This window comes from Podospora pseudoanserina, chromosome 6 (assembly GCF_035222485.1).
Source record: "Podospora pseudoanserina strain CBS 124.78 chromosome 6, whole genome shotgun sequence".
Lineage (NCBI taxonomy): Eukaryota > Fungi > Ascomycota > Sordariomycetes > Sordariales > Podosporaceae > Podospora > Podospora pseudoanserina.
Window position 1 is genome coordinate 2157360 of NC_085925.1, and position 20084 is coordinate 2177443.

A 20084-nucleotide genomic window follows, 5' to 3' on the forward strand; every position below is an offset into this window, starting at 1 on the left:
ACAAGTCAAAAAGAAATCCCTCTCGCTGCACGCAGAATGGTGAAAAGATATGGTTATACAGCTTTATTGACTGACAGGAATACAGCTAACGAGATACATTCATTATACAGCACACTAAAGATATTACAACAATCGTTCAAAACACTCAACCCGAAGCAGCTCAAGATAACACCAGTACCAAAGAAAACCCAAACAGACGAAAAGATCAAGCGGGTGACAGCAAAGAAAGGTTCGTCGCGATGACGTTGCCCACCCAACAAGCCCCAAGTCCAGCGCCCCTGTAACCCCTGAACCGAACCCATTTTCCCATCAACATCAATCACCATTAACCCTTCATCGACCCATACACCATACCACTCATTACATCCAACCCATCATCAATCACATTCAGAACAACCACCACGACCGCCTGGCAACATTAACATGATCAACCCCACTCCACCTCTTCCCCCCCTTCATCTCCACACTTCCCCCCTCCTGCTCCCCCCCACCAAAATACTTTGCAAACGAATCCCCATCCAACCTCCAATCCTTCTCTCTCGGACCAACATAAACCCCAATCAAATCATCCTGCTTCCCCTCCTTCCTCTCCCTCGCCCACGTCTCCGGCTTTGGCGCCTTCAACACACAGACATCCTTCTTGCTGTCACCCGCCGCTTTGAGCAGCCTCTGCTGCAAGAGCTCGCAAAGCGCGGTGAATTCTTGTTCGTGCTCATCCTTGACGAACCCGCCCTGTCGGTAGTAAGCCCGTCTCAACAATTCAAGCTGCCAGGTGGCCGTCTTGGCGAGGGTTTCCGGTTGGAGAGAAGGCTGTCCGCACAATTGAGGTTGCTGCTTCTTCTCCACATACGGCTGTCCACATGTCACGCCGCCGACCTGGGCCTTCTTCCCCTCAAGGTAGGGTTGGCCGCAGGTTGGTTGGGAGTATAACCTGACGGGGCGGGACTCGTCCTGATCGTAGTCGCGAAGGGCAGCCTCGATTTCGCGGAGGATTTGCTCGTGGATCGTCATGCACCGGTCTACACGCTGGTTGGTGGTGTACAGCTCCGCCAGCATCCTCTGCATCTCGACAGTAACCGGGTCGAGAACGCCACGGGACCGACGGAGGTTGTAGCACATTGTCTCGCAGAGGTCGATGGCGGCAGGGACGTGTTTCGCGGCAACGTGAGCGTGAACCAACATCTTACCCACTGCCAGCACCCTTTCGGCGTTCCAGTTCTTTTGCACCTCGCGCGACTTCCAGAGCTTGAGGAGAAGGGACTCCAGCTCGACAAAATTCTGCTGGCTGCCAAGGAGTCTGACGATGCCGCTGATGTCCTCGTACTTGAGGCGGATGAGCTCAATGTTCTTGTCCTTGAGGATGGCGAACGCTTCCTTGGTCATCTCTCGTGAGAGGCGGAGGTATTCCTCCCAGAGTTTGGCGTCGTTGGGCCGAGGGACGTCGATGCCGGCCATGTACTCCGCCAGCTTGTAGGCGTAGTGCACACGGGTCAAGTCGCTGTAGTAGCCCTGCCTGTGGACAAAGTAGAAGGTGCACCGAGCCACTTCGAGTGCCTTCTTCCACTCGCCCACCTTGAGCAAAGAGGCGACCTTCTCGTTACCGGCTTTGCAAGCAACGGCGTCAAAGTCAATCTTCTTGAGATCTTGCTGAAGGTAGGTGAGCACGGCGAGGTAATAGATGCGAGTGAAGTCGTCGTGGGTGGTGATGAAGCCTCCAAACTTGGTCTTGAAGATGTGGAAGAGCCTCTGGTCGAGGACAGCGCACATGTGCTCTTGCTTCTGCTCAATCCAGAAAGCGCGGAGCTTGGCGCCGTACTCGAGGACAAAGGTGGTCCTGCTGGTCTTGGACTCCGTCTCCCGCTTGTAGGCCTCGTAGAGGGTGATCTCACAAAGTGCCATGGCCATCAGATCGGTGAAGGTCAAGGCGTTGTTGTCGGTGAGGCTGTGCTGGAAGGCAAGGAGAAAAACGAGGGCGGTCTTGCTGATGGTCTTGTTGTACTTGACGACGATCTCGACGCTGCCCTCGAACTCATACCCGCCAAAGATGGCGAGGTGGCGGAGCTGTCGGACCAGCTTGAAGCCGTGCTGGATGATCTTGGCGGTGACAAAGATGGAGGAGAGGGTCACGGCGGCATAGTACAAGTCAGCAGACTTGCACTCTTTCTCGGAGATGATCTCAACGAAGGCGATTTGGAGCAGCTCCACGATCCTCACATGCGACTTCTCACCACCAAGCCTCAAGTAGAGAACGATAACATCCTTCAGCTTGAGCAATGTCTCCTGGTGCCAGCAGCCGAGCGTGAGCTTGAGGTGGAGGTACGCCTCATAACACAGCTCAATGGCCCTGTCAAGAGTGGTGGTTGTAGTGGCACCGCCAGAAGTGATGATCGTAACATAGACCTTTGAAAGGCGCTTCTTGACTGTGGTGACGGTCGTCTCCGTCTCTGTCACGGTGGTTGTCTTGGTGGTCTTGATCCGTGTGATGACCTCCTCGTAAATCGTGACAGCCTCATGGTGATGCTTGTGGTTCTTCTCGCAAACCTTGGCCAAAGCAATCATTGCTGTGATGATGATGTAGGCTTCGGTCCCAAAACAGACTGTGACAACCTCACGAAACTTGACCGAGATCTCATAGAGAATGGACCACTCGACTTTGGCATGAAACTCCAGCACGTGCATGTAAGTCTCATAAACCAGAATGAGTGTCTCTTGCTCGAAGCGGATCTCCTTGTGGCAGTGGACAATCGTCTCCCAGAGGACGCAGCAAATCTGCTGAAGCTCAGCCCATCGCTGTCTCTCCTTGTAGAAGTGGATCAGAATCACAGCAGCCTTGATGGCATCGTGATGGCAGTGTTTCCGGCCCTTGTTGAGGATGGCGACAATCTCAATGTAGATGTCATAGCCCTCCTTGCGTCCCAGAAGCATGTAGTGGGCTGCCAAGGAGTACATGATCTTGATGGTGAGACGATGAGTGTGGCCGAGGTGCTTGCGGTACTTGGCAAGAATCTCGATGAACAGCTCAATGATCTTCTCATGGCGGTGGTGCTCCTCGTAGAAGCAGATGAGCACGGCGAGAGACTCCTCGGTCCTCACATCTTCCATTTGAAGGGAGATCAAGCAAGCGCGGAAAATGCGCAAGTAGATGGCTTCAGCCTTCTCAAAGAGGTACTGACGGTGGTAGCAGACAGCAAGGCGTCTGGCAACCAAGATGCACTCTGTGACAAAGCGCTCCGACAGCTTGATGGTGACCTCTGCGGTCAGGATAGCCTTCCAGGTGATCTCAAGCGACTGCGTGATGATGACCTCTGCCTTGGACCAGTGTCCAATCTTGATGTAGAGATTAATGAGCGCCAAGCAAGACTTGAAGAACGCCTCATCCACCTTACCTCCTTTGCATCGCTCGTAGTGCGCGACAAAGACCTCCCGGATGATGGTCTCAGTGACCTCAGTCGTAGTTGTGGTTGTGGTCTTGGTGGTGGTCGTGGTCTCGGTGATCTCCTCGACAACCTCGGTGATGAGGATGGTAGTCTCGTGTGCATCCTTGTGGTCACACTTGCCCTTGCCCTTGAACCACCCCCAGACCTTTCCAAACACCGAGATGGCAATCTGAAGAAGACCACACGCCTTGAAAAGCACCCCAATCTCCTTGAGAAGGACAATGATGGCCAACTCCTCAAACTTGCGGTGCTCATACTCCACCCACAAGCAGATGAGAATGTTTGAGGCCTCCTCATACCGACCAATTCTCCTGAGGAACTTGACATACTTGATAGCAATCTCGAGCTTGCTGATGTGCAGCTCAATGGTGGTGTGAACGCGGCAGAGCTCAGTGATGCGCCTCCAGAGACTGATGTAGGTTCTCTCGGCCCAGAACCACTCCTCCTGAGACTCGTAGAAGAAGGCCAACTGAATGAGGATCGAGATACACCGGTGGTCGTCGACTCGGAAGCCGTCGGCGGTTTCGAGATACCAGCCAACGTATGAGCTGATTTCCTTCTCCTTGACCTGACCCTTGAACTCAATCTCCAAGCCGCCAATGTATTCGGCCAGCTCTCTCGTCTTAGGGTGGTTCTTTCCAAAACGGCCAATGTAAATCTCCCAGATCTCCTTCTGAATGACTCTCGTCCGCGTGGTATCCTTGATGTCAATGTACAGCTTGGCCAACACCTCGAGCCACCGGATAACAGTGTCGCTGGTGGCTCCGTGCTTGCCTTTGCAGATCTGGATCATGAGAATGATCATCTCCTCACGCCATGTGACAATCTCTGTGCGCTCCGTGATGGTGATGGTCTCGGTATATTTGAGAAAGTAGTGTGTGCATGTTACAACAACAGAGCTGGAGGTGGAAAGGATAACCTTCCCAAGCGAGGCAGCTCTGTAAAAGAATTTGGCACCGGCCAATGCATCAGAAGCCTCAACATGGATATTGCCGAGGATGATGAAGGTCTGCAGGACACTGATGTGACGCTCGCCGAAGCAGGCCTCTTGAACCCTCAAAGAAAACTCATGGTGCTTGACGTGGACTGAGACGGGCTCGCCATAGAGGTAAGCCGACCTCTCCAGCAGACCAAAGTGGCAAGAAGTTGGGAAGTACTCGACAAAATCCTTGCCCAAAACCAGGTCCCCATCAGCATAGAGGCTGGATGCCCGGAAGTGGGCTTGCCAGTGCCTGACGGCATAGTAAAGCAGGGAGTGTGACTTAAAGTACCCGTCCACAAATCCGTCATCAAGGCCTTCAAAAGAGGGCTCTGAGCCATCGGTAAGGCTGAGCTTCGAGTACAAGAGTAATGCCAAGGTCAGGTTCCGATGAGCATCTCGAACTGAGGGCAGTACCTTGCCATCCAACAGGGTCTGCATGTAGGAGCGGATGGACTTGCTCTTGAAGTGAACACTGCCGTTTTGGATAACGACAATGTCTCCGCAGGTTGACCTGATGCGTGCCACGACATCGATGGGGCCTCCAAGCTGACAGGTCTTGGTCTCAATGCGCAAGAGCTCGCCCAACTCATTCACGCCGAGGGGTCTATCGGCAGCAAGAACAAATGCCAACAATGTCTGTGTGGTCTCATGCTTGAGGGAGATCTTCGACACAATCTTCTTGACGAGCTCGTCCAACGTGCCGTTGATGCCTTGGGCGGCCTTGACAAAGGCGTCAGGAGACTGTGTTGGCGCATCCTTGGCAAGCAGCCGCACGGCAATGTAAGCCCACAAGAACGAAGCCTTGGCCTTCTGTGTCAAGTCGTGGACTGTTTTCTCCTGAACCTCGGGACTCAGCTGAGTGAAGCCGGGAAACTTGGAGAAAGACTGGCGGAGGTAGCGCTTGATGTCACCATGGAGGTGCTGAGAGGTGATGGTGAAATGAGCGCATCCTTCGCTCAGATGTGAGATGGCACGCGACAAAGTAATGATGCGGACGTTCCTGTACTTGGCAACGCAAGTCCTGAGTTTGCCATGGAACTCAAGCGGGCTGATACTGCCAGTGACATCCTGGAAACCGTCGACAACGACGACCACGTTGGTGCGACGATCGTCGAGTGACCGCAGACCCGATTCCAGGGCGGCCCAGAGAGAAGTCTCGAGCTTGGAAGAGCTGCGGTGCTGGTCATACGACTCAAAAGCGCTCGTCAGCCGCTCGTACAGCCCGACATTGCCCACGTTCTTCTCAAGAAGCTGGAAGAGGATGCTCTTGAGGAAAGCAAGAGCTGTGCACCTGGAAGGGTAGTCATAGGCTAGAAGATTGGTCAGCTACCAGATCTTGTGTGGAAAGCAAGGCTCAAACTTACGGAAGCTGTAGGTAAGCGTAGTGTACTGTGTGTGATCCAAGGGTCTTTGAAGACGCTCCTTCATCCAACCGGCAAGAACTGTCTTGCCCGATCCAGCCTCACCAGTAATAGTCAAAGCCTTCTCCTTGCCCCTGAGAAAGTTGACAAGAGGTGTTTTGACCCATTCACATGTGTCTTCGGCCCGCTTGATATTCTCAGACACTTGGTCGTAAAAGGCCCCTGTGGCAGACCGATCGTTCTGAAGCCGCCTGCGAACAGCATCGACACCAAGACTGTGAGTCCTGTTGCCCAACTTCAGCGACCACATCTTGGCAATGATGGAATCCCTCCTCCTCCAGATGCCAGCCACGTGCTGGCCAAATTCCGTCTCAAAGTTGATAACGACAGACTTGTGAGTGTTCTGTCCAAGGCTGCTGATCTTTTCTCTGTAAAGGATCGAGATCCGTCCAACCAGGTCAACGAGGTCACAGTACAAATGAGCAAGGCTCTCCTTAACCTCCTGAGAGGCATAGAAGATATCTTGAATCTGGCTGACATTGGTGATCAGGATGGCAAGCTCGTAAAGTGCCTCAAAGGTTGGCACAAGGGCCTGAGCCTGCTGATGTCCGATCTGTGATAGTCATTAGCGTTTGACCAAAGCTGCACATGGAATGGCATACCTCGAGAAGAATCTGAGTGCTTCCCAAAGCGGTGATGGAAGCCTGATGAGCTCCAAAGCAGAAGTCTCCGACATTGGCTCCGAGGCCCCAGAGTTGAAGCCCAAAGAACTGAGCGGATTTGAGAACGCGGTCCCAATCACTACCCCGACGGGGCATGTGGATAAGACGCTCATCGGAGATGTACGCAAGATAGGACTCGATATCGACATGCTTGAAGTAAGTCTCAGTGTAGTCACCAAACTTGTAAATGCGTCTCCGGATCTCTTTGCTGGTCTCGAGAACGCGAGTCAACTGTATGGTGACGGTAGACAGTTGACTCTGGGCGACGGTTGAGGTCGCGGAAAATGTCTCGTCGGCGAGGGAGGCAGTTCTCTCCGAATCGCTGTGCTCGCCGTCCGAGATCGGTGTGACTTTCACAGTCATAGGAGCATCGAGAGGCTTGCTCTTGACTGTGAGTCCACTGACGGACTCTTGGAGTCCAGCGCGAATGGTGTCCATGGCTGAGCGGTTCGAAGTCTCTGCTGGTTCTTCGTCAATGGTGTCGGAAACAAAAGATGATGCTGAGCTGCGCTTCCGAAGTCTTTTGCCTGGAGCGGGTCAAGGTCAGAGACTGGCTGGGGTTGCGAGTAAAGAAAAGCCCGGCATACCTGCAAATGTTTTTCTCAACCCCAACATAGTCGACGTTTATAGCATGGAAGACGGCACTGCTAGAGGAAGCTAGCCAAGTTCTTGTGTAGTAGCCAACAACGCCAAGAAGGATGTCGGGTCAGTACCTGAGTGGCTGCCCAAGCATGAAAAAGGAGCGTATTGTGACTGAGCTTGACGCCTGAAGAGACTCTTCTGCGGTTTGCCGTGCTCCTGAAAGGGACACAGGAGAGGAGCTTGGGGGGTTGGGCAGCATAGCATATGTAGTGGAAAGCAGCAACCGTCTCCTGAATCCAGACTTCCATGGACACAAGCCACCACAAGGCGTTTAGGGGCCACATTTGGAATCAGACCTCGCCTTGCCACTCTCGAGCTAGATTCTGGATCAAATGATCAGTATATTGTGTAGCTGAAGCGGGTGACAGTGGCTGCCGCGGTAGATGGAATCCGGAAATGACAATTTGGCCGTGGGATATTCGTCCAGGCAGCCCAAATCAATGTAGCACAGACTCTCTGTATGATGTAGACGTCACAGACCATGTCCGTTATCAGACGCATTTGGCCAATTGTTCGTGTCTATCGAGGTCGAGATCATTTGAAGTGGCGTCATGTCCAATCCCATGCTGTTGATAGCTTCTACGCTTCTGCAGGAACAAATGTCCCGAGTCTTCAGCTTTCGTGGGGAAAATTCCCTGTCTGGCGATTCCAGCCTGCTGGTTCTCGATAGTCGTCGACTTTCAGGTGACAAAAGCCGTTCCCGCAAGCCACGTTCTAACCGTGTTCGGCCCGTCGACAGGGGTCTGCTGCAGGGGGACATCCGAAGACAGCGGGATAAAATCAATATCGATGTCTAGACCTTTCCGACTGGCCTCAGGTGCAATGCGAACTGGTAACATCGGGCCAAGTTCCTGATAGGGATGCTAGCGTCGATCATTGACGAGCAGCTGAACTGGTCAAGCGCGCAGGCCGTGTTGATCACCCGCATCCCGCTCAGCACACAGCCCCACTGCCCACGCGAGGTCAAGGAGTCGCCTGAAACCTGTTTCGCAGACTCCTCTGAATGTCGAACGGCGACATGAAGCTGATTTTTATGATTCTTGTGATGTTTGAGGAGGCTGTACAGCTGAGACGACAGTCATGTCAGGAGAACATCTTGAAACAAGGAACTTGCAGGCTGAGATGGGATTGAATAGCACGAACCTCTGGTTGATGAGTCAGGGTAAGTGTTGGAGGGTCGAAGTTGGGATGGAATCAAATACCCTCAAGTTGAAGAAGACAAGAAAGAAAAAATCAACGAAAGAAATGCAGGTCTCTTCCTTCTAGAAGAAGTGGAGCAGTGCACGGCTGCAAACACCTGACAATCTGCTCTGGATGACGAACGGGAGGCACGATGGAATATTCAATGTCAGATTTTGATTATTTACAGATTACCTAATAATTGATGTTGTTTCCTCATCTCATCATCTCCCATATAAACTATCTACTTGTAAATATACATGCCAGGTTCTCGTTCCTCCCATCCCATCACCCTTTCTCCCCCAACAGCTCAAGCAATCGTCTTGCCATGATTCTTCCGCAGAATCTCGGCCGCAATCTTCTCAGCCAGGACATAGACCGTGCTCTGAGGATGCCCCGGCGGCAACAACGCAAAGCTACTCGCATCTACCACCCTCAGCCCATCCACACCAATCACCTTGGCTTCCTTGTCCACAACCGCCCAACGGTCATCCCTCTTCCCCATCCGGCACGTGCAAGAGGCATGCCAAATTGTCTGCACCGTATTCCGAATCACAGCCAAGATCTGTGCATCCGTCTTGACGTCCGGGCCAGGGAAGTACTCCTTTGTATCCGCCAACACGCCCTTCATAGCCTTTGACGCAAACGCCTGACGCAGACGCTTGTACAGCGCGACAGCTACCTCCTGATCGGTCGGGTCGGTAAGCCACTTGGGATCGATGAGGGGGAGGTCCTTGGTATCGGCTGACTTGAGCGTGACGGTGCCCCTCGACATCGGAGCAACAAGACCACCAAGGATAGTCGCGTACATGTACCCGTCCTTTGGCTGAGTGGTGAACAAGTTGGAGAAGTCACCAACGTAACCCGGGGCAGTCAAGTACTCAACCTCAGGCCAGTCAGGTGGGAACTGCCCATCCAGAATCGTCGAAGTATCCTTCGGGATCAGCCCACGTGGTACCTTCTCCCAGCCCAGGAAATCACAAACGGGATTGGTCAACGGGCCTTGCTTCTTGAACGTATAAGGCCCCGCAAACTCTCCCAACACAAACAATGGATCATTGGCAATCCTCGTCAGCGTCTCGACCTTGACCCTCCAGCTCGGCCCAAAGAAGACATGATCTTGCATCCCCTGTCCAACTCCAGGTCTATCCGCGATGAGTGGAATCTTGTGCTTCGCCAGCTCGACCCTAGGGCCAACACCAGAAACCATCAGCAACTGCGGGCTTTGGAAAGCGCCGGCTGAGATGATAACCTCCCTCTTCGCCTTGAGAGTGTACTCGAACAGTCCAAAAGGCCTGCTCTCCACCACAACCCCGGTCGCCCGTTTGTTCTCATCAAAGACAATCTTCTTCCCCAGCGTCGTCATGTAAACCTTGAGATTTCTCCTCCCGGATGCCTCTCGCAAGAAAGAAGTCTGACTCGAGTCACGAGTCTGGGTCTCAGGCCGGATAGTCGAAGCACAATACTGCGCGCCCATCAAACTCCCGCTGTTGAAGTCTTGCGTAGGTCCGATACCGATCTCGTTCAGCGCAGGTTCCATCCATGTGCTAAAAGAGTTGGCGTAGTTGGCATAAGACACTTGAAGGGGCCCTCCGCCAGTGGTGGAGAAGGCATTGATGTTGAACTCGGCCGAGGCATTCTTGAACCGGAGGTCCTCTCTGGGAGGTGTGAAGCTGACACTCCTCTTGAAGTGCGGCTGCAGCGCCTCCCAGGAGTAGCTCTCGTCACCGACGGCCTCTGCCCATTTCTGGTAGGACTGGACGGTACCCCGTTGGTAGATCATGAAGTTTCTTGCCGAGCTGCACCGTCATTAACCACTTTTTCGATATCCCAAGGTCACCGAGGTGCGTAACATACCTCCCACCAAGACACTTCCCCCTGGCATAGTGAATCTTCCTCCCATTCGCACCCCTCTGGGGCTCGGTGACAAAGTTCCAATCAACCAAGGGGTTGGTGTCGCTTGGATCCGACCCGACAAACAAGACATCACCCACTGGCGTCTTTCCCAGCAAAGGATTGGTGATCTGGTAAAAGCTCCCCGCTTCGACAACAGCGACAGAGATGCTCGGGTCCTCGCTCAGCCTGTTGGCAAGAGTCAAGCCGGCGGTGCCACCGCCGACAATGACATAGTCAAATTCCTTGGAGATGCCAAACTCCCCTTCGAGGTTCCTCGGCAGCGCCTGTTCGTGTGCTTGCTCAGCCTCGATGGGAGCACCGTAGACGAGGTTTGTCGTCGCAACAACAACGAAAAGGGACAGAATCCTATTGGTGCTAAGGAGATGCATCTTCACGGGTCTGAGGGGATCAAGGGGGAAGATGGGGAGGGAGGAGGAAGGAAGGAGAGGGGGCCTGGAACCCGGAAAAAGGTCACATCACTGCAACACGCTTGCTGTTCCCCAGGTCCTTTATACCTACAATCCTACCCCCCGACCAACACACCGGAACCTGAACGACAAATCCAGACCAACTCGGCGATCTTGATGTTAGTTGCGGAGACGTCAACTCCGTCCTCCCCACGATCTCACTGCCCGCCCAGGCGCTAACTTCCTAAAACCCGGTTTCATTGGATTTGTTCGTCGTGATCGACGCTGACTAGAGAAGCAGACGGTGGACCACTCTGTTGACCACAATCAGAATTGGGGAAGCTGGCACTGGCAAGAGTGCAGAATCTTGGTCACGACAACCAGAAAACTCACCTCTCTGGGTCCATTCCTTCTGCCCTAAATATGCACCGAACCTCCCGCTAACAATCCCACGCTAAGCACCCTGACACCTCGGCCCAACAGTTGACGTTCAAGGGTGTCACTGTCAAGCTGTAAGGACCACCTAGGTTATTGGATCCATAACCACCAATAAAACCATCATCCATCGCCGATCTTTGCTGCGGACAGAGTTCAATCGATCAATTCCAACATGTATCTACCCTAACTCCTAGCCGTATTCGTACCTGCATTATGATCATCTCGACTTCCCTCCTCAACTCCCACCACCCCCAAAAAAAAAAAAACCTCGGTTGTTCTAACCATACCTTCATCAGACCTTTATCCCCCATCCCCCGTACTATCAACAACAATGTCATCACGCTCAGTCGGTCGCCGTTGAGCCTTCACAACCCCCGCCTTCCCAATAACCCCGGACCCCGAAAAGCTACCAAAACAACCACAAATGCCGCACACCCCAACGCAAAATTCCACCACTCCGCTGCTCGCAGACCCGCGAGCGAAGCCGAGTCCCAAGGAATCACCGGCCCAGCCTCCTCGACATCGACCCCCCTATCACGCGCCATAACAGCCGTCTGAATCGCCGTCGCGACAGCCAAACCGATAGCCCTTCCCACCTGACCCATGGCATTGACCAAAGCCCCCCCCAAAGCCTGATCCGACTGAGGTAACGAATGGCTCGTAAACAAAATCAAAGACGGCCACGTAGTATCAGCTCCAAAAACCGACAAGACCATAGCCGGGAACCCATAAGCCCAATACGTCGTCTCGGGCGGAATCGGAGCAGCAAAGAGTATCGACGATATCGACACGCAAAACGTCCCCACCGCCAAAAGCAGGTAAGTCGGCACCCGCGCCAAAAGCTGGCTGACAACCAGCGCGGTGATGACCCCCATGATCCCCGTTGGCAGAAACCTCAAGGTCGTCTGCAACGTCGACAGGCCCTGAAAGTCCTGGTAAAAATACGTGGCATAAACCAGTAACCCATTGAAACTGCTGAAAAAGAGCGCCATGATCGCCATGGCAGCGCTGAATTTCGTGCTGTGAAAGACCGAAACCTTCATGATCGGCGCGCGTTTCTTCGTCTTTTCCAAATGTCTCTGCCAAAACACAAACAACGTCACCAAGATAAGCGAAACCACAATCAACACCGGTATCCACGGCGTCCTCCACCCAACTACATTTCCTTGTGTCAAGGCAAAAAGCAACGCCAGCAAGCCCACAGTAACCAACCCAGCCCCCAACCAGTCAACCGAATTCTTCACCGTGACCCCCTCATCATGCAAAGTGTGATTCGGCGCCGGCAGGATAAAAAAAGCCGCCACAGTCACAATGACAGCCAACAAACCCATAATGACAAAAACCCATTTCCATGAGGTGTACTCCGAGACAAAGCCCGCGAGCAAATTCCCAAACACCGCTCCCACAGGGGCACCTGCTGAGTAACAACTAAAAGCATAGTTTTTCGCTTTGCCAGGTCGAAAGGTAGTTCCTAGGATTCCAATCGCCGTTGGAACGTTGGCTGCCGCACCCTGTAGACAATTGTTAGCATAACTAGGCGCTAATTTCACCCATTGTTCAACCTACAAGCCCAGAAAGACCACGAAACAAATCAAAGGCGATTTCGTTTGGTAAAAAGGGATTCACCAGCATGGTCATGGCGAACCAGGCCGAGCCAAAGATGAACATCCTTCTTTTGCCGTAGATGTCAGCTATCCTGCCCCAGAGAAGGAGGAAGCAGCCAAAGGTGAGGGAGTAGGCCGAGACGATCCATTGGAGGCGGGTGTCGGGGATGGAAAGGTCGCGGCCTATGGTTGGGAGGATGATGACCACTGCTTGGCCAGAGAGGGTCTATTTTAGTCGTTAGTTGTCAAGTCTGTGCATAGGTAGTGAAGGGAAGACGCGTACGTTGAGAAAACTCGCGCCTGTGACGGTAGCCACGAGGGCGATACATCGCGCTTTTGAGAACGGCAAGTCCGATTTGGGCGGTTCATCGTCGTCGTGTGGTATTTCTTGGGCGACGTTGGTGGTGTCGGTGAGCTCATCGCTTGACTTCGAGTCACCCCCTTCCGATCTCGCTTGGATTCTCTCACGGGCCGACGATGCTGATGCTGCCGCCAACTGCCGGTGCGGAGAGATCTTGTCATGGTCAACTGCCGGTGTTGCCATTGTTATGCAGGCGGCTCACACTCCAATTTTTTTTTTTAATTTTTTTTGGATGGAAAGGAAAAGCAACGATGGTGTTGTGATGAAGGGGATGGAAATATTTTTTTTGAATTTGAGTAACGTACATTATCAGCGAGTGACCCATATCAGCGAGTGACCCACCTCCCACCACACCCTAACAAACCATCCTCAATTATACCACATCAACATAAGGAATTAACTATAATTACATCAGAAACAGCTGAATCAGATGCTTCTGCAGCCTCCTGGCAAGTGCGCGCATTATGGCCAGGCTTGCCGCACACACTACAGCACCGAACCTTCGTACGAGCCCCCTGCATTACTACTTTCCGGCTGCGTTTCTTGCACTCCCTCCCTATCCACGGCCTTCTGATCCAGTAGATCCTGTGCCTCTTGTACAGTAAGTGACCCTCCAAGCCTTACGCGTGTTTTTAGCTCTCCGGCGTTTGCTTAATGCCTCATTGGCCTTACGGAGCGACGAGACCTCTGCACGAAGGAGAGCCACCTGGTGCATTATAGCTGTTGTACCCTTAGTAAGCTGGTCTACCGCAGCCAACATTGAAGTCGGAGAGCTATTTTGATGGTTGGCAATGCGAGTCTTAATAAGCGTTGACTGTGAATTGGCTTCTCGAGGGTTGTGTGGTGTTTGGGAGACCCAAGGTTGTGCAGTGCCGGGCCGTGAGTTTGGAGGTGTTGGCGTACGAAGCTTTACATCTAGCTTAAAAAGCACCTTCTCTGGATCGTATAGTATAAGGCCAGCACCTGCAAAGCCACCCTGTATATTCTTCTCCGTTATAGAGGCGTAGAAGGCCTCGCGGAAGGCACAGAGGAACTCGAGCTTGCTTACGTGGTTGATATGCATGCGCATCAAGTCCTCGATCTGGCGGCCGTACGCCTGTTTTAGCGGCCCAAAGCAGCCAACATCGAGTGGCTGGAGGAGGTGGGAGGAATGTGGAGGCATGCAGAGCGTAATAATATTATTCTGCTGGCAGTAGCGCTCGAATTCGGTCGAGTGGTGGCTTTCGTGGCCGTCGAGGATTAACAACCGGTATTTGCCCTTTATACGGGACGCTGTATAATGGTCGAAGTGTTTGATCCAATCTAGGCCTACCGCATTGGTAGTCCAGCCATTATCGGTAGTTGCGATACGCCAGGTGGACGGTAGGTTGCACTCGGTATACCAGTTGGCAAGGTGGTACTGCGCGGCTAAGATAATGAAAGGAGGGATGGCCCAGCCGAGGGCATTAACTCCCTGGATTACCGTTGCCCATTCGCGGTTGCCAGGCTGGGCCAGTTTCGCCTTGCTAAGGCCGTCTGAGGTCGTAACTACCATACCCGCGAAGATAATACCCATCATAAACCCAGTCTCGTCGAAGTTGTAGATATCGTCATCTACAATACCGTACTTGGCCTTAGTGTTCCGTATAAGCGCGAACCACTCGCTAATAACTTTTGGATCCTCGCATTTGGCCCTCTGGTAGTCGTATCTACGCGTAAAGCGCGTACGGAGCTCTGGTTGGCGTTTAACAAATCGATGTACCCAGAGCTTGCCGACAGGGGGCGCATCGCGTACGCGTAGCAGTTGGTTGGCCATATCTTCCACACCACGCAATCTGGGTGGAAAAGCTCGCGCACATAGCTCAATAATGTATTGGACAATAGCCTCCTCTTCTGATTGAGTGAGCTTCTTCGAATTAGGTGTTATATCGCGTCGTGCAGGCTTGCCGATGCGGCGACGCCCTAGTGTTTTACGGTCGACTCCGTAAATTTTAGCTGCAGCTCGTTCGCTTAGATTCTCGTCATTTTGAAGAGCTTGGAGGGCTAAGATTATCTGGCTTTCGTTTGAAGTAGTGGGCATTTTGGATGGTAGAGGAAAGTTGTTGTGAAGTGCAAAGATGTCGCGTCGCGTAGAAAGTGGGTCACTCGCTGATATGGGTCACTCGCTGATAATGTACGTTAGAGGTAAACGATATCCTGCCGGCCCCACCGGCTCGGTTGGGGATAGCGCGGGTGTATGGGCCATCACGACATAAGGTAAGGTATGGTACATGGTTCCTTCCCGAGTAGTAGTAAGATTTGGTCTGTGGGTTTGGAGGGGACGGGAGGAGGGAAAAGATGGGCGGCGGAATGTGGGACTCCGGAAATATCGTGGTGATGCCGGAACCGGGAGTGTCAGTGTGGCATGGGGATTTGACATGTTTTGGGTGAACTTGGCATGCAGGTAGGTCTCAGTCAGAAGATTATGCTTATGATCGCTACCTTTCCCTTGCTTGGAGTTGTAGCGAGGCTTTGAAATGAGATGAAGGGGTGGGGGCTGCTTTTCATGATGTTTCTTTCTCGACTTTCTTCGCTGTGATGACCTTGCAATGATAGATAATTCGGTACCTTGCAAAAACAGCTTGATTTGATGGTCTCATCAAAAGGCCCAGTAAGATCATATCAATCGCTATGTTTCTATTGCTGACAGGCTTGATTCTCTCGAGTCGTTATTGTCATGCAGCACACCTACTCAAGAATGCAATGACTTTACAAAACCACTTTGCGCCCTCTTCTACCATTGCGTTGATGAGTGGTTTATTGCAACTATGATATTTGACCAACCACAGCCATATGACTTGCGCACTGCTCTTAATCTCTTTGTACCTAGTCAGAGCAACCTGAAAAGCTGCAGTCTCTCACTCAAGTCAAACAAACGTTTGGCCAGACCAAGCTGCTGAGCCTAGCCCATTGTAACAGACAGAGCCTTTGTCAATTCACAAGACATCAACGTAAAAACAATGACTGGTCTTGGTCACCAAGGAAAATAACAAGAGCCCCTTGGAAGCGCGTCGCAATCTTGACAACCACTATGCTTCTTTGTGTTCTTCATCAGTCAACAAGCTGGCAGTGCCTCAAGGGGCAGTTTGGCTTTCACAGGACATAGTAGGCCCGACAGCGTCAAGCAAGCGCACATCCAAATGCTGAAATATTTGGACATATATAAGCTTGCTTGACACATAACCATCCCATCACCAAAACTTCATCCTCATCGGTTCTACTTTACTCGACAAGCTCACATCAGGAACTGTTTTGCCTCATCCTGACTCGATCCATCCCGCCTGTCTTCATACTCGTCGTCACTCTTCACTCCAGCCAACTTCATAGGTACTTCATCTCACTCCAGCCCACTTTATACTCCATCTCACTCCAATCATAGTCTTAGGTTTGACATCAGTCTTGAACTCAGTCAACATGTCTTCCTCAGAGAATAATCATGTCTCTCGGACTCCAGACACCGAAGGAGACTTCAGGTCTCCCAACTCGTTTGTCTATGTCCGCACACCTATGGCAACAATCAGCAACAACACAGGGCTTAAGTCAACAGTCTACACTACCTCCGTTGACGAGAAGGACTCTTCCCATCAAGAGGGTCAGCAACGCCAGTACCAAGAACAGTGTCAACATCAGTATCGACAGCAGTATCAACCGCGGTATCGCCAGTCCAGCTATGCCAGCAGTCGCAGCAGTCTTGCCAATGAAGTCATCTTCGACCATGAAGACTCCCCTCCTCCGCTGAAAGACAACAACGGTCCCTTTCACCCTGCCAGCCCCTATGCCAAAGATGATCAAAGCCATGGCCTGGGCATCAACGCCGAACAAAGCTGCCTGCATCAAGAACAGCGAGGCACACGAACAGTCTCCAGCCCAGTAGGCACAAGCGGCAAGTACGGCAAGACCACAGAACAACCCCTCGCTGGGGTGAACTGGCGAGACCGCAGCATGAGCTATGGTGACAGCTACGGGGGACAGTGGTCTTCCAACCTACGGGGGTCAGCTGCCAGTGAGAGCTATGGCCCAAACAGGTTCTACCCCCCTGGTTACTACTTCTCACCTGCGAACCGTTGTAATCCAAGCTTCCGCTCTTACAAGTCGTCAGCGAGCACCGATCTTCTTGCCAGCCTCACAAGCAATGCCAGAAAAGCCCCTTTCGCTGCACAACCTTCGACAAACCGATTCAACGTGTTCCAGACGTTGGATAACAACAACAACAACAACAACAACAACCAGACCGACGAGAACGACGAAAAGATGTCGCACTGTCACAACAAGTCCGGAACCTTCGGCGTTGTCGGAGACGGCCGCTTCGGTGCCAGACCCACTCCCGCTGCCCCCGCCCCGCCTGTCCTCACCTCGATCGGTGCCTCCGGCTTTGCCTCAGGCAGAATGATGAGTCACCCCGGCGGGAACGACTCTGGAATCCTGGGCTTTGCCCAACCCCAACCCTCCGGCCCCGCCTACCACCCAGACGCCCTCTCCTCCCAGCTCCGGTCCTTGTCCTTCCGCTCCGGCGCCGCCGCCGTCCAAGCTCCTGGCCCCTTTTCCGCTGCCCAGCAGCACCCCTTCCCGGGCCAGCAGCGCCCCTTTTTCTCTCAGCCTGCCGCCGCCCCCTTGTTTCCCGCTGGCTTTTGCCCCCTCGCGTCCGTCCCCGAGACCGCCGTCGTCCGAGCTGGTCCCTCCTCCTCCGGCGCCCTCGTCCCAGCCCCTGGGCAGCCCTTTTTCTTCCGGCCGATGGAGTGCCGCACCCACCGCCGCCTGACCGAACTCGAGTCCTACGACTTGATGATCAAGGGGTTCAGCCCCAACTACAAGGGGAACCCGGACCTGGACCGGAACCGGAGCGCGACTATCCCCGAGGACATGAACTGTTCTCTCTTCCTGGTGGGCTTGCCCGCCGATGTGACGACCCACGAGCTGCTTGCTGGGGTGAGGAACGTGGGACGGGTGTATGCCACCCACATCAACCCCCCTGAGCCGGAGAAGGGCCACGAGCAGAGCGCGGCCAAGATTGTGTTTTTCGAGAGGAGTGCTGCCGGTACGTGTTCATTCCCTTCCCCTTTTCTTCATATGCATTCAAGCATTCCCACCACGCCTCAGAAAGTTCTGAGTAGGCCTTCCAAAAGTTTGGATGGGCCTGTTGACCATCTTTTTAAGCCTTTCGAGCTATCGAATAGGCATATCATGCTGTCAAATAGGCCTTCCAAACTCTTGGACATGCCTTCAAGATATCTTCAGACCCCTTCCCACTATCTTGAGACGCCTCTTGGCCATCTTTTTAGGCCTATTGAACTCTCGAATAGGCCTAAAAGATGAGTTGGCACGCCTTCAAAACTCCTTGACAGGCCTCTCAAACCCCTTTTGACGCATGCAACGTTCTTCCAAACGCATGAAACCAGAAAGCTAACCCACCCTTCCCACCAGAACGCTTCTTCCGCCAAACCACAACCCAGGGCTTCCGCATCCCAACCCGCGCTCCTCCCCACAACCCCGCCCGCGTGACCTGGAACCGCATCCGGTCCGCCGAAGTCGACATCAACGGCTCAAAGTCTCGCGTCCTCCTCATCTCCGGACCCCCCCACATCGTCAACGAGCAGCACCTCCGCGAGTACTTCGACAACAAGCTCATCTACCAAGTCGACGAGATCATCGTCCACCACCCCGGCGCCGTCCCTGCCGCCTTGCCCGCTCCCCCCGGTTCCTCTGCTGCCAATCCCTCGACAGGCAACCTCTCTAGCTCTGGTGGTCCCCGCGCCCCAGCCGGCCTATTGGCCTATAACGACGTCCCTTCCGGCGCTCCCGTTACCAGCTACAGCAACATCCCCCTCGCCGCCGGTCCTCTCATCCTCGGCAACAACGACAAAAACGACAAAAACGACAACAACGACAGCAACGACAACAACGACAACAACGACAACAACGACAACAACGACAACAACGACAACAACGACAACAACGACAACAACGACAACAACAACAACAACAACAACAACAACAACAACAGCAACGACGACGACAACGACAACAGTGGCGCCAGCGGCTTCAGCCCCGGCCACTCCAAGTCCGCCTCCAGCATCAGCTCCGGAAGCCACAGACCCAGCTCTCTCCTGGGCCAGCTCAAGGGCGATAGAGCCCTCATCGAGTTCCGCTTCGGCAGTTACCGCTGCCAGTCCGAGGCAGCCCGCATGGCTCTCGTGAGAGAGTTTAGGGAATTTGGGGTCTTGTGCGAATTTGGGAGGGATCCTTGTGATCGTGTGAAGAAGAAGGAGGAAGGAAAGGGGAAGGGGAGAGAGGAGGAGCAGCAGGTAGAGGTTTATTTAGGTGGTGGTGGAGATGGTTGTGAGGACCACCACCCTTTCTGGAGGGGAGGAGAAGCTGGGATGGGTGGTGGTGCGTTTGCCGGCGGTGCTGGTGTGGGGGGTGATGCGTTTGCTGACGGCGAGGGGGGCTTCGGCTCCGTGTTCACTCCGGGTGCGGGCGCGCACCTGTCCGCGACGACCCTGGCTGGGAGTTACTTCCAGTCGCGGGCTCAGAGCGACAGCGTGCGCGGCCTGTGGGGTGGTGCTCGTGAGGGGGCGTGAGGGGAAGTTTGAGTTTTCGGGGAGGATTCTGTTTCGGGGTTTTTTTTGTTTGGGTTTTTTTTTTGTTTTTCTTCTCTGCGATGGCAAACGGCTTCCTGAGTTTGGAGTTGGGGTGAGAGAATGGTCGGGGGGGTTTTGGTGGTCTCGCCGGGAAATGCCAAAGTTGCGCCAATTGGCGCTTTAGTATCTTTTTGTTTTGTCCTTTTGCTCATGGATAATGGCATCTGAGATGGGGTCAGGAGATAAATAGCATTGCAACTGTGGGAATACCAAGACTGTTCGGACATCAAGAATATGGACTGCTGTGACTGTGGTTTGTGATGGTCGTGATGTTCGTGATGCTCTTCAACATGCCATGTTCTATTATGGCATTGAGAACAACTGACAGGATATGACCCGTCCACACACATTATGACCAGGTTGCATTGACACTGAAGCAGACATATTGCGGATGGTGAC

The 20084-nt window shown here is 53.2% G+C and overlaps 4 protein-coding genes across 4 annotated transcripts; 1 reads left to right on the forward strand and 3 right to left on the reverse strand.

Annotated features, from left to right (window-relative positions):
* Positions 1-387: 387 nt before the first annotated feature.
* On the reverse strand, positions 388-8344 carry QC764_601090 (uncharacterized protein; the record flags this gene model as incomplete). Its single annotated transcript, XM_062948626.1, has 5 exons — positions 8288-8344; positions 7090-8210; positions 6443-7029; positions 5784-6393; positions 388-5729 (listed from the first exon to the last, which is right to left on the reverse strand). Exons 2-5 carry the CDS (start codon positions 7115-7117, stop codon positions 388-390), a joined length of 6567 nt encoding a protein of 2188 aa, XP_062797635.1. The 5' UTR covers positions 7118-8210; positions 8288-8344.
* A 289-nt stretch (positions 8345-8633) lies between these two features.
* QC764_601080 (uncharacterized protein) lies at positions 8634-10992 on the reverse strand (the record flags this gene model as incomplete). Its single annotated transcript, XM_062948625.1, has 2 exons — positions 10181-10992; positions 8634-10122 (listed from the first exon to the last, which is right to left on the reverse strand). Exons 1-2 carry the CDS (start codon positions 10606-10608, stop codon positions 8634-8636), a joined length of 1917 nt encoding a protein of 638 aa, XP_062797636.1. The 5' UTR covers positions 10609-10992.
* Positions 10993-11256: 264 nt separating this feature from the next.
* Positions 11257-13339, reverse strand: QC764_601070 (uncharacterized protein). The gene is given in 4 exon segments (XM_062948624.1): positions 11257-11295; positions 11311-12575; positions 12631-12894; positions 12952-13339. 3 exon segments carry the CDS (start codon positions 13210-13212, stop codon positions 11430-11432), a joined length of 1671 nt encoding a protein of 556 aa, XP_062797637.1. The 5' UTR covers positions 13213-13339; the 3' UTR covers positions 11257-11295; positions 11311-11429.
* A 3122-nt stretch (positions 13340-16461) lies between these two features.
* Positions 16462-19625, forward strand: QC764_601060 (uncharacterized protein; the record flags this gene model as incomplete). The annotated part of the gene is made up of 2 exons (XM_062948623.1): positions 16462-18183; positions 18444-19625. The coding sequence occupies 2 exons, from the start codon at positions 16462-16464 to the stop codon at positions 19623-19625; spliced, it is 2904 nt and encodes a 967-aa protein (XP_062797638.1).
* Positions 19626-20084: the final 459 nt, after the last annotated feature.